This window comes from Triticum dicoccoides, chromosome 5B, assembly GCF_002162155.2.
Source record: "Triticum dicoccoides isolate Atlit2015 ecotype Zavitan chromosome 5B, WEW_v2.0, whole genome shotgun sequence".
Lineage (NCBI taxonomy): Eukaryota > Viridiplantae > Streptophyta > Magnoliopsida > Poales > Poaceae > Triticum > Triticum dicoccoides.
In genome coordinates this window covers 656,520,249-656,531,842 of record NC_041389.1, presented here as the reverse complement: position 1 = coordinate 656,531,842, position 11,594 = coordinate 656,520,249, and the positions used below count along the sequence as shown (strand labels likewise).

The following is an 11,594-nucleotide window of genomic DNA, read 5'->3' as shown; positions in this document are numbered from 1 at the left end:
GATTGATGCGGGATACACAAAAACAGTAGTTTGATGTAAGAACATGGTTAATATACAGATATAATATGTACCAAAAATAGGAAGGCATGTCACATTAACAAGTATAATGTGTAAAGTAAGCAGAATAGCAGATGCAATTTAATCAAATTAGAAGCAATACAAGCTAGACATCAAATGCAACATGCAACCACATATCACACTGCCAAGTTAGAGCAAGCACATGGTATGGTGGTGTAGGGGAAATTTGATCATCAACTAAAGAGCTACATTGATTATCTTCATCTAGCCTTGTTATATTGTGGTCGAGCTTTGTTGATTATGGTGGCAGCAATGTCTTCCCATTTTGATGTAGAACCCCATGTACCCACTGAGAAGGGATTCACAGCCATGGCAGAGGGCTTCCTTGTTCCACACGGCCAGGGATGTTTCACATTTCCAGAATAGGTGCATCGGGGATTCCAGGTTTCTGAAACATAGTTGGCAGAAGTACCCGTTCGGCCACCCCCTGCATTGTCGACGATCGTTGAATCAAAGTCAGTTCCTGAAGAGGAGCTAGAGAAAGATTTTTCAAACGTCTTGATGATCGCGCTTGCCAGATGATTGCATTGTTGCTTGTTTTGGTCGTGCCTTGAAACTGCATATGCCGATGGTTAATAGACCGTAGGGGCACGTTCCCGTTCAAGAACAACTCTAGAAGGAAGCTTCACTGTTGCTCAGGGTCATCAATGCGGCAGCACTGAAGATCGGTCGGTCCGCCTCGCCGTAGGGCAATTCAATGCCAACCTATGGCCAATTTGGGTAGCGCCAAGAAAGCCCCAGCCAATAGAGGCACATAGCCGAACTGAACTGGTGCAGATCAATGATTCCCATGCCACCATTCTCCATCGGCGCACACACGGACGACCAGTTCACCTTACACTTTCCACCAGTGAGGCCACACATTGTGGCAAATACCATCTAGAAGCATTGCAAATTTTGGACTGCCCTTGTGTTGTACAGAATATGGGATACACTTGCAAATTTGGACTGCCCGAATAGGATATGCACTATTTATTGTGTATTCTTCCTTTTCTTCCCATCATACAAATCAAATCAGGTTTAAAATAGGCTGGGAAGAAAAGGAAAAATACGCCATCCGAGCAACTCATACTCCCTGTGTTTCTTTTTACTCCGTGTATTAGATTTGTTTGGAGCCAATTTTTATAAAGTTTGGCCAAATTTATATTTAAAAGAATAACTTCTACAATACCAGATAAATACAATGTGAACTTATATTTCATAGTTAATATAATGACATTGATTCGGTATTGTGAGTGTCGATACTTTTTTTCATTAAACATGGTCAAACTTCAAAAGGTTTGCCTTAAGACAAACATAATACGGGGAATCAAAAAATAGAGGGATACTACATGCTTGATCTAGAATAAAACTACCTTGGGCTTGCTTGTATATGTTTTTTTAGCAAGGGGGCTTTAGCTATCGAAGGAAAACACCAGCACGCACCTCAACTACCCTGAAAGCTAAACATATTTTGTTTTTACCATAACAACGGAAAAAAACTTCCACACAGAAAAGTGAGAGGAAACTCTTCCGAAAGAAACGAATGAAGAAACTTTAGCAAATGAGTTTATTTATAACTTTTCTAATTTTTTGTTGAATTGTCATGTACGTACCTGTTTCCTTTTAGAGAGGAAACAGTTGCCATGGCTCATTCTTCAGCAACATGATTACACTTTTTTTTTTTAGTGGTGAGCAACACGATTGCACAGCAAGAACGCAAAACTGGTACTCTCAAGGCCCACGTCTTGCTGCTGTAGGGCCAGATAGGTCAAACGTGAGCCCACTAAAGTCTGAAGCTCATCGCGCCCCCCGTGACTCCCTTCGCCCCCGCGGCTGCTGCTCTTCAGTTTTTAGTCCCACCTCGCCCAGCCGAGGAGAATCGAACAGGAGAGCTGGCTATAAGAGGAGGGCGAGGTGCTACGTTCTCCTTACTTACCTGGACGGGGTCAACGGGCGATCAAGAAGGCCCGTGGCCTGGGTCAATGGCCCACATTGCACCTGGTGGGTGCGTTGGCCCATCATCTCCCCAAGTGGGAGAATGAACGTCATAATTTGTGATAGAGGGGGTACGCGTTCGCGCGGCCCCTGCCAATCTTTTCAAATTAAATTTTGCTCCCTGGCCCGGCTTTCTTTAAAGAAGTTCGATTTTGCAATCCAGTCCCTGGTCTGGTTCATCTGGTGCATAGCGTCCGTGAGCAACAAGCAGGGTGTGCTGTCTGAACAAAGAATTTTCTTTAGCTGAACAAAGAAAATGAGAACATCAGTAATGGCATGCATGCAAATCTTGTTCTCACATTCAGGTACCTGGCCTACCATTACCATGCATGCAAATGTTGTTGTCACGTTCAGGTCCTTCGTCTGAACCCCACAACGAGCAACCAAAATCTGTTTTTCTTTAAAGAAGTTGGTCAGATTTGCCATATTGCATGATGATTGCAAATTCAGAGGAAGGTATGTGGCGTGAACGGCATGCTCAAATCGGCACCGAATGCTAGAAGCAGCAAAGAGCTGACCCGACGACGACTGTTAACAGACGGCCCTAACCTGAAGGGTGACAACGACCCTTAACGGTTCAGATCAGAACTCGGGCCAGTACCTGACCTGAGGACGGCCGGCACTTCAGATCAGAATTCAGACCAGTACCTGACCTGAAATGACCGTTAACGGCACGCTTGAGATCAGAACTCAGACCAGCTTAAAAGAGAACTGTGGAGCTTCTTTGCAACGCTATGAAATATCACACGCCCTTCTTTACTCAAACCTTCTGCCGTAAATCCACGAAGTTATCTTTGCAACCCTATCTTAAACCTCGCAACAACAAAAAAACAGTGCTTTCCAAGTAACTAAGGCGGCACGGCAGAAACAGCAAGGCTCACCATACCAGCAAAACTGTCCACTTCGAGATCTCGAAAGTGACAACAGCATGTAAATAAAATTGCCTTGATACATTATTTTGATTCAATTGTTTACAACACCTTTTTTAAGGGAATTGCTCGCGGCAGTTTGGTGAGCTAACGCACAGTAAGAACTCACAACAGCTTACCTCTCAGCAGCACGAGAAGGCAAACATGTTCAGCAACTAGCACTGAATATATGAATACAACAAAACTTTGCCAGCAGGTGGTGGTTCTCCTTCCACCAAGGATAGGTTTACAAGAAGCATCTCATGTAGTGCCAAATGAGCAGGGGGGCAGACATGGTTTTTCGCCACGATTTCCCGAGCCAAAGCGCAATCTCAATACTCTAAAACATTAAGGTGCCAGGGGATCCCCCAACACTCAGAATAAACCAGCCTAGGAATCTACTCCCCGGGGCGTAGGAGCTCCCATGAGTTTGGGGCAAAGGTTATGTACATTACAACAGAAAATGGAAGCATCATCGCATTAAACGGCTGCGGCGCTCGTCACGTACGACACCACGACCGTGATGTCGTCAAGCTTCCCTCCATAGTACCTGTACCCAGCCTCCTGAGCAGCGGCTGCAAAGGGCGACTGCCTGTGCTTATCCTCCGCTCTCTCCCGAGCAAGGGCCGCGATTTTCTGAGCTGTGCCCTGGGCACCGAGGCCACTCCTGAGGGCCTCGACAACGACGGCAGTGATTTCGTTGTCGTACAGGTTGTCGAAAAGCCCATCCGTGCCGGCAATGATAACATCACCAGAAGCAACCGAGTAGTGAAATACCTACATAAGTGAGTACAGGGCATCATGTTATAAAATATTTCAATGCTATAAACTTATACTCCAGAGAAGAAAGACTTCCGAGTTAATATGTTGTATCAGAGTTCTCCAAGCAAGGATTCAAAGATAAATGAAGATCACTGCAAAGTCAGGATGTACTCACGTCGGCAGAACTTGGAAGATCACTGCCACCCCCACTCTCGAGCTGATAAGTAAAATTAAAATCATGCTGCTGCGAAGGTGATTTGAGAACAGTGCGGCCATCTCTGACCACTATGAAGCCACTGTCCCCAAGATTTACAGCATGAAGACCCTGCAAGTTTAAATAGCATGATAGTAAGCATCACTAAACTAGAAAAAAGGACTGCAAAATAGATGTGTTCCTTTCCAGAAATACGAATCAGGAACTTCTAGTTCTGTAGAACTGAAAGTGCTCAGACATGACCAAACAGATGGATACGAGATTTATCAATACAGTTACTTTTATACTCGTGGACGAGAATACCACAGCACCATAGCGATCCAAGAATGTAGCACCAAAAGTGCTATTTCAGCTATACCCATTTTACTACATCAACGACCCCTTTTTCCTCCGATAATGTGGGAGCCTTACTGTGCTACTATACATGGTCCAAAGCAACTACATAGTAACAATTTGTGTTTACTCAGCACAATAAATCAACTGGCAACGGAGGGAGACTACAATGAACAACGATTAAGTAAAGTCAGAAAATCTGGCTAACCTGTTCTTTAAGAGTGATGATGCAAGCAGTTGATGATCCCCTTGCTTTGGTGCCTGTAAAAGCTTTCTCCAGAACTCTTGATGGGTCAATTGCACCTTCTGGTTCATCCTTGATAGCACTCATTGATTTACTCATTAGTTCTTTCGCATATAGTCCAGCATCAACACCGTGATCTGCCCAACCACCAACACCATCTGCCACACCAATCGCCTGTTCATCAATGCAAATGAAGTGGCCATCTTCGCCGCCAGTCGCCTCCTTAGCAGGATGAGGCAGGTAACAAGAACCTGAGACCAGCTTCAGTTTTTCAGGAGCAGGTGACTTCCTGTAGAAAAAGTTTTTAGCCAACCAACAACAGGTGCAAAAAAAGCAATAGAACAGTTGCTATCAGAAGATAACAGCTGGAAACAACATGAGAGCAAATTTCCTTAAGATGCAATGGACTAGTGTGTAGGAAATAGGCCGCAAATAGTTGGTTCATGTTCGATGTCTTACATTTTGTGCCGTCCTGTTGCTGTTATCCAAAAAAGGATAATAAAGTCTTTTGTATCTAAATCAATTTATTCAATATGTTTGATCTGCAAGCTAATATGGGGATAGGCTTTTTAAGTAACTTTAAGATTGGTGCAAACTTTTAAGGGAGGGAAGGGGTACCGAAGCAAAACTCAAACTTATATCCCTTGTGGCCTTATCATGAAATAATCACATTAGTCCCATTTCGAACTTAACTTTCTTGATTGAGAAAATGCTTGCTTGCATGTTAGCACTTGCATATAGACAACGGTAAGCACGGAACACAACATTTTGGGTGACTAATAGAAGCATTCATGTATAGTATGGACCTATATCAAGACTCAGGCATTCCTCATGGGTTACATACAGACACTCTTCTTTTGACAAAACATGAAGGCGACAAACACAACAGCGCATGAAATTCTAAAGGAATCGAACATTTCATGGAAATTAAATGCGTGTTCGTATCTGTTATCTGTTTTAGATCAATTTAACAGAAATTCCAAGGGAAACAGTCATTTCGAATTCATAATGGCACATGCAACAGGAATCAGGATACATACCCATCAGAAGCAACGGTGGAGTTATCCGTCTGCTTCTCCTGTAATGCCTCATCCAGGGTCAGTTGACTCTCTGTAGCTCCAGCGGAGTAAGGCGCCGCACACGACGTGCTGAAATCCCGAGCCCAAGGGTCAACCGAGAAGCCGAGCTGCCTGCCTGGCCCAACGGCACTGGTCCAGAACGTCCTAGCCGCCCCCCACTGCTCGCGGCATCTCAAGCTCACGCCGACCTTCTTACAGTACTCCAAACCCCGGTACTTGAACGAGACGTCGGGCCTGGCCGCGGTCCCAGGCGACCCCATGGCGACGACGCGCGAGGCGTGGGCAGCCACGGACGAGGAGTCCTTCTCGAGCTGGCGCTTGGCGGCGGCGCCCAGGTCGGCCCGCCCGAAGGCGTAGCCGCAGGCGGCCATGACGATGCCCCGCTGCAGCAGGCCCTGTCCCGTGCCGCCGTGCGCGCGCACGACCCGGGGCGTCCGGTGGATGGCGGCGGCGACGAAGGCGGCGGCGGGCGCGCGGCGGTCGGCGGTGTGGAGCAGGCGCGCCGGGTAGGCGGAGAGCATGAACCAGGTGTTCCCGAAGAGGAAGCTCCGGCCTCCGCGTAGGTCTGCTCCGGAAGAGGAGAGATGGGAGCTGCCGCCTCTGTTGCTGCCAACGCCGCCGGCTAGCATCTTAAGACCGAGCGAGGCCCGCCCGCGAAGATCTCATCACCCTCCTGCCGCGGCTGCCATGGGAGATAAACAAAAATCCGGAGCTCAGAACGCGAATACTCCGAGAATCTCTCGATTCGGGGAGGAAGGCGAGGTTCCGGCCACCGGCAGCGCCGAATTCAGCTGCGAATTGAACGGAATGGACGGGTGATCTTCTTACCGCGAGAGCGACGGCGGCGGCGGCGGCGGGGGATTTTGAGGTCCGGAGGCTCGGATCTCAGGTACGGCCACGGCCAGCTCCCGCTTGGTGGGCGCACCTTCGATCCTGCCTCCTCCGTGGCAGTCGATTAGGGTTTGCTTGCTGAGGTGGGGATTGGACGGGGGAAGCGAGAGGATAGGGCGAGGAGGACAAGGTCGATTTGATTTGAACCCTAGAATTTTCTACGCGTGCGGGAGCGGCTGGTAAGACTGGGCCGTCGTTGACCAACCGGTGGGCCATTCAAGCCCGGTCTGGCCCATTATTAAGACGAACGGCCTGCGCCGGCCCAGGCTGTCGACCATCAGAAGAAAAAGATCCATATGTATTCAGAAACACACAGATGCACATTCATCTTAAACCTAAGGTGATACAGAATCCAATGCACATTTTCCCAGAGCACAGATAGGTAACAACAGAAACGAGCTACACTGAAAATACCACGAAAAATGTACTTCCACCGACATAAGCAGGTGTACATGGTAGCAATGGTATGTGAGTCAGTTCCTTGCTCCTATCTTGGAGAACTTCCTTGACAGCTTGAACGCCGAGAACTGGTGCACGGCTTGGCTCTCCGTGATGACGCCGAAGCTTTCGGGGCGCTTGTGCTCTTGCTTCTCGGCGCCGGAAGTTGACCTGCGCAGGAGCTCGAACAGGGAGGCGCCTGAGGTAGAGCCGCCCTCGGAGCTTGCGCCTGATGCGGCTGGCTTTGTCTGTGAACTGCTGAACTTCGCTTTCTTGGGTTGGCTGGGGTTCGCCTGGTCCTGCTGTACAGTGGAATGAGGGCGCACATGAGAATGTTTCTGAATGTAGGGAATGCGCGACTCTGCCTCTGGGCACATTGGAATTATGACAAGATCAGAGACAAGTTTTCATCAAGCTTACCACATCCGAGTTACTCTCAGAAGCTGCAAAGCAGCTCTTGCTGTTGCTATTGCTGTCATCGCGACCGAAAATGTAGCCCTTGTAAGTTGATCTATGAGAAGATGAGATTGGACCACTCGTTGTTCGGCCGAGAAAAGACGACTGCAAAGAACATACAATACTGTCAAGAGACAAACATGAGGGGGAAATCGGTTTAACGAAAATCTCAGCAATGCCTTGCAAGTTGCAATGGAAGAGAACTACAAAATGTTCCCTAACAAAACAATGAGAGGGATAGTACATGTTTAAGTGATTAAGTCCAGGTTTTACTAGGTGAATTTTCAATTTGGAGCAACATAGGCGATGATTTGCCATATGAAGTCAATTCATATTACAAACTTTCAGCTAATTAACAGCCAGGTGAGAAGTACGACAGCAAACAGAAAAGAGTGTCAGTAAGCATTTACCTTTGATGATGAGTTGCTGTTACTTCCGACCATAAGCATTTCAAGATTTGCTGAAAACATTAATAATAAAAAGTAATACTTAGATGACCAGCCATGTTTTTAATCATAGGCATGTATTGAAATTTTGGGAATCCTTACATGTGGCTTGCTTTCCCCTCCTCTTGGGGGGTTGAGGAGCAATATTGAGCTTCTTTATAAGGCTAAACATTTCCCTTGAACTGTCATCTTCCAATGGAGATATGAATGAAGTACTATGAACCTAACAAAGAATATATGACACTCAAATTATTTTCCAAAAGCACATAGGGTGGATAAAAATTCTGTACTAGCAAAGCAAAGGGAAGAACTAACACTCCAAAAATGAAATATCAAGCATAACTGAAGATACTCAGTATTTAAAAGTGTCAGCGCTTACTTCTCGCTTTGAAATACGTTGACGGGCCAAATGCTCCTCGATTTCCTCATCATCAGAGTGCTCATAAGTGTCATTCTCATCTGTGAACATTTTGGCAATCATTTGTTTTGCCTTCTCAGAATTCTGCCGCACAATATTTGGAGTCAAGTCATGTGACCTTTCATTTTCTGATTCATCCTCACAGTCTTCGATATCATCTTCGTCTTCCTCCATTAACACTTTCTGCTCCTGATGACCATATTTTAATCTTTGAATGAAATTATTTGTTTCAGCGGCATCTTGATCCTGAAGCCACTTTTGGTGGAGTGCATTACGTTTCTCATGATCTACTTCTTCTTCTTCAAATCCAGCGGCAATCAGAGCAGTAAGTACTTCATTTTCATCATCACCATCATCTTCTTCGTTGTCCTTAAACCTTGCCATGTCATCATCACTGTCATCCTCTTCCTCAGCTTCAACATCTAGAAAGTCTTTCAGGACAGCAGCATCTGGACATGAATCACTTGCAGCAGTTCGTCGAGGTTGTTGATGGGTGTTTACATCATTTTTCTGAATGCCTGGATATATGTTCTCCTTGTCATTATCTTCTTCCTCTTCTTCATCTTCTGAAGAACTGAGCCAGACAGATAATTCAACAAATGTTTAAAAGCCAATAGTACAGTGCGCCAATATACATATGTAAAATCAGGCAAATTCCATGCAAATGCACCAGGCCGTTGCTTGTTCTCCACAAAAAATTGTCGTAAGTAAAATAGTGAGAGTAAGAAACAACCACACACATGATGGATAGAAGAAGGATGTCAAACAGGTTTTAATTGGCAAAATATAATCATTAAAGTTTACATGGTTCTGTTATTTAGGGATTCACATGTCAAGGCTACAGGAAGAGATAATATGCGGTGCTACAATCAAAACAAGCTGTTATAGTCTTATGCAGACCATACATAATAATTAATAAATTGCATGTGCATAAATAAGTTTTTAAACGGGCAAGGGGGTGAATTTTCTTTACAGAAGATAAGTACGTTTGTAAATGTTAACAGGTGGAAAGTATCATGGACTGAGGAGGGTGTGATATGCTTACCTATCATCTGTATTTTTGGTAGGGCTTGAAGAGGGAGGCAGATGAGCTTCTTCATCTACAGCATCGATGGAGTCATCACTTGGTTGGGCATTGTCTTCATGTTTATCTTGAGAACTATCAACAAGTTCCTGGTGGAACCAATAGTCCAACAAGCAAAGCATTAAACAAAAATATAATTAAGCTCTTAAACTTTAAATCATAGATGCATTATATGTATAGTAACCATTTTCTACTTTATGAGAATTGACAGCCATTGAGTTTACATAATTATCTTTTCTTACTTCGCAATGAGATAATTTTGAATCTATGATAATCCTGGGCAGCCAATAATTGACTAACCATAGTAGATAGTACTACCAAACGTTTGATAATCCAGCAACCATTGATTCAACAACAGGAAAGCACAATATTTTGCATTGATATGTATCATCAAACCAATGCTTTCATTGACATTGTGACACTTAGGTTTTAGATAGAAACTTCAACACAAATAACACAAGATCGAGGCGTGCTCTTATGGGTAAAAGCGCCATCATATATTCTGTTGCAAAACAGCAACCACAGATGACTACACAATTAGGGAAGGGGCGCTGACCTTGTTTGGAGATTTGCTACCACGTTTATCAAGATCCTTGTCGCTAATCACAGCATCCTGCAAACCAAACGCAACATCAGTACAGTGCAAACACCAAACAGCATACTAGTCAAGTGAAAGCAATGACCACCTCATCCTCAGGGAGACTGGCGTGGTCATTCAGGTCACCAGCATTTGCTTCAACCTCCTTGTCAGCATCATCCTACAACGATTCACAGCCTTTTAGTTTTATAGACACTATACTGAGCTCAAATCAAGCTATCTGGATGAAGACTCACATTCTTCAGATTTTTGTCATCTGAACCCACTTCCTTAACCTCAGGCATGGCTGGCTGTTCAGCTGGATCGCTCTCGGGCTCTGAAGAGGCTTCTTCTTCTTCTTCCTCTTCCTCTTCCTCTTCCTCTTCCTCTTCCTCTTCCTCTTCCTCTTCGACAGGAGTATTTGACCTGCAAACCACAGTGGAAAATAGTAACATCAGCGGACAGTCATTGTGTTCTTTGCATAACCTCATAAAAGCAAGTCAGGCAACTGACATTTTCTGAATCTCCAGCTTCCGAAGGCGGATCTTCTCCAGGACTGAGGAGATGGGTTTGTACACTGGCTCTGCAATTGGCTTAAATGATGCCTTTCTTGTCTCTGCAGAGAACAAGATTAACAAGAAACTGTTAGATATGCACAAATCTAACACCATCTGATTCCATCCATGCACACTGTCAACATATATACCTCGCAGCAGCCTCTGCGACTCGGCATGGATCGATTCAAGCTGAGCCCTCCTCTCCTGCGCACATCAGCCCACAGGAAACCCATCAACAAAATCTATGGACCATTCACTGGAACAGATGCAGTCATACGAACCGAATGGAAGGAACCAAAATGATCGAAATGTTACCTTCTCGGCCCGTTTCTTGGATGCGGCCGACTCCTTGGGCGCCTTGTCCTTCTTCCTCTTCTTCCCCTCCCCATCCTCCCCCTTCTTCTTCTTCTTCCCCTCCCCATCCTCCCCCTTCTTCTTCTTCTTCCCCTTCCCTTGCGCATCCGCATCCTTCTTCTTCCTCTTGCTCCTCTTCCCCGTCACAGCGACCTCCGGCTCCGGCTCGACGTCCATCTTGGCCCCGCCGTCTTCCCCCTCGTCCATGTTGAGCCGCTTCTTGGCGGAGGACTTCTCCTTCTCCCTCCGCAGCTCCTCGATGAGCCCTCCTCCCGCCAGCATCTCCTCCTCGTCCTCGTCCTCTCCCGTCGGAAGACCGAGCGGGTCCCACCCCGCGCCGCCGCCGGACTCCGAGAAGAGGGGGTCGAGCCCGTCATCATCATCCTCTTCCTCCTCCGCCGTGTCGGCCGGCGGCAGCGGCGAGGACACGGGGACGGGAGGCGAGGACGGCGCCGGGGCAGCGGCGTCCGCATCTGCTGGCGGCGGAGGAGGAGGAAGAAGAGGGGACCCCAGGCGCGGGGCCACGGATTGCTGCTCTGACGGCGGCGGGGAGGGGTTGGGAAGAGGAGACCCTAGGCGCGGGGCCACGGCTTCCTCCGCTGACGGCGGCGATGGCGGGGAGTGGTTCGGAGGAGGAGGACGGGGAGACCCGAGGTGCGGGGCCAGGGTTTCCTCCTCTGCCGGCGGCGGAGATTTGGGAGGGGAGACGGCGGCGGCGGCCTGGAAGGATTTCTTGAGGCGCTTGAGGCGGCGGGGAGGGGAGGCGACGGGGGAGGCG

General features: G+C 46.9%; 2 protein-coding genes and 1 non-coding gene across 3 annotated transcripts; 1 reads left to right on the top strand and 2 right to left on the bottom strand.

Moving 5' to 3' along the window:
- Positions 1–1,988: 1,988 nt before the first annotated feature.
- On the top strand, positions 1,989–2,149 carry LOC119313132. Its single transcript, XR_005151521.1, has one exon. It is a non-coding gene; the product is annotated as a U1 spliceosomal RNA (small nuclear RNA).
- Positions 2,150–2,986: 837 nt separating this feature from the next.
- Positions 2,987–6,617, bottom strand: LOC119312388 (probable protein phosphatase 2C 80). The gene is made up of 5 exons (XM_037588121.1): positions 6,424–6,617; positions 5,557–6,277; positions 4,481–4,805; positions 3,901–4,050; positions 2,987–3,740 (listed from the first exon to the last, which is right to left on the bottom strand). The coding sequence occupies exons 2-5, from the start codon at positions 6,222–6,224 to the stop codon at positions 3,444–3,446; spliced, it is 1,440 nt and encodes a 479-aa protein (XP_037444018.1). The 5' UTR covers positions 6,225–6,277; positions 6,424–6,617; the 3' UTR covers positions 2,987–3,443.
- Positions 6,618–6,768: 151 nt separating this feature from the next.
- LOC119310413 (uncharacterized protein DDB_G0283697-like) lies at positions 6,769–11,593 on the bottom strand (the record flags this gene model as incomplete). Its single annotated transcript, XM_037586175.1, has 12 exons — positions 6,769–7,226; positions 7,345–7,485; positions 7,791–7,840; positions 7,929–8,049; positions 8,206–8,818; positions 9,290–9,417; positions 9,885–9,941; positions 10,015–10,086; positions 10,163–10,331; positions 10,419–10,521; positions 10,612–10,666; positions 10,778–11,593. Coding segments are annotated over 12 exons (2,592 nt in total), but the record flags the coding sequence as incomplete, so codon positions are not given.
- Position 11,594: the final 1 nt, after the last annotated feature.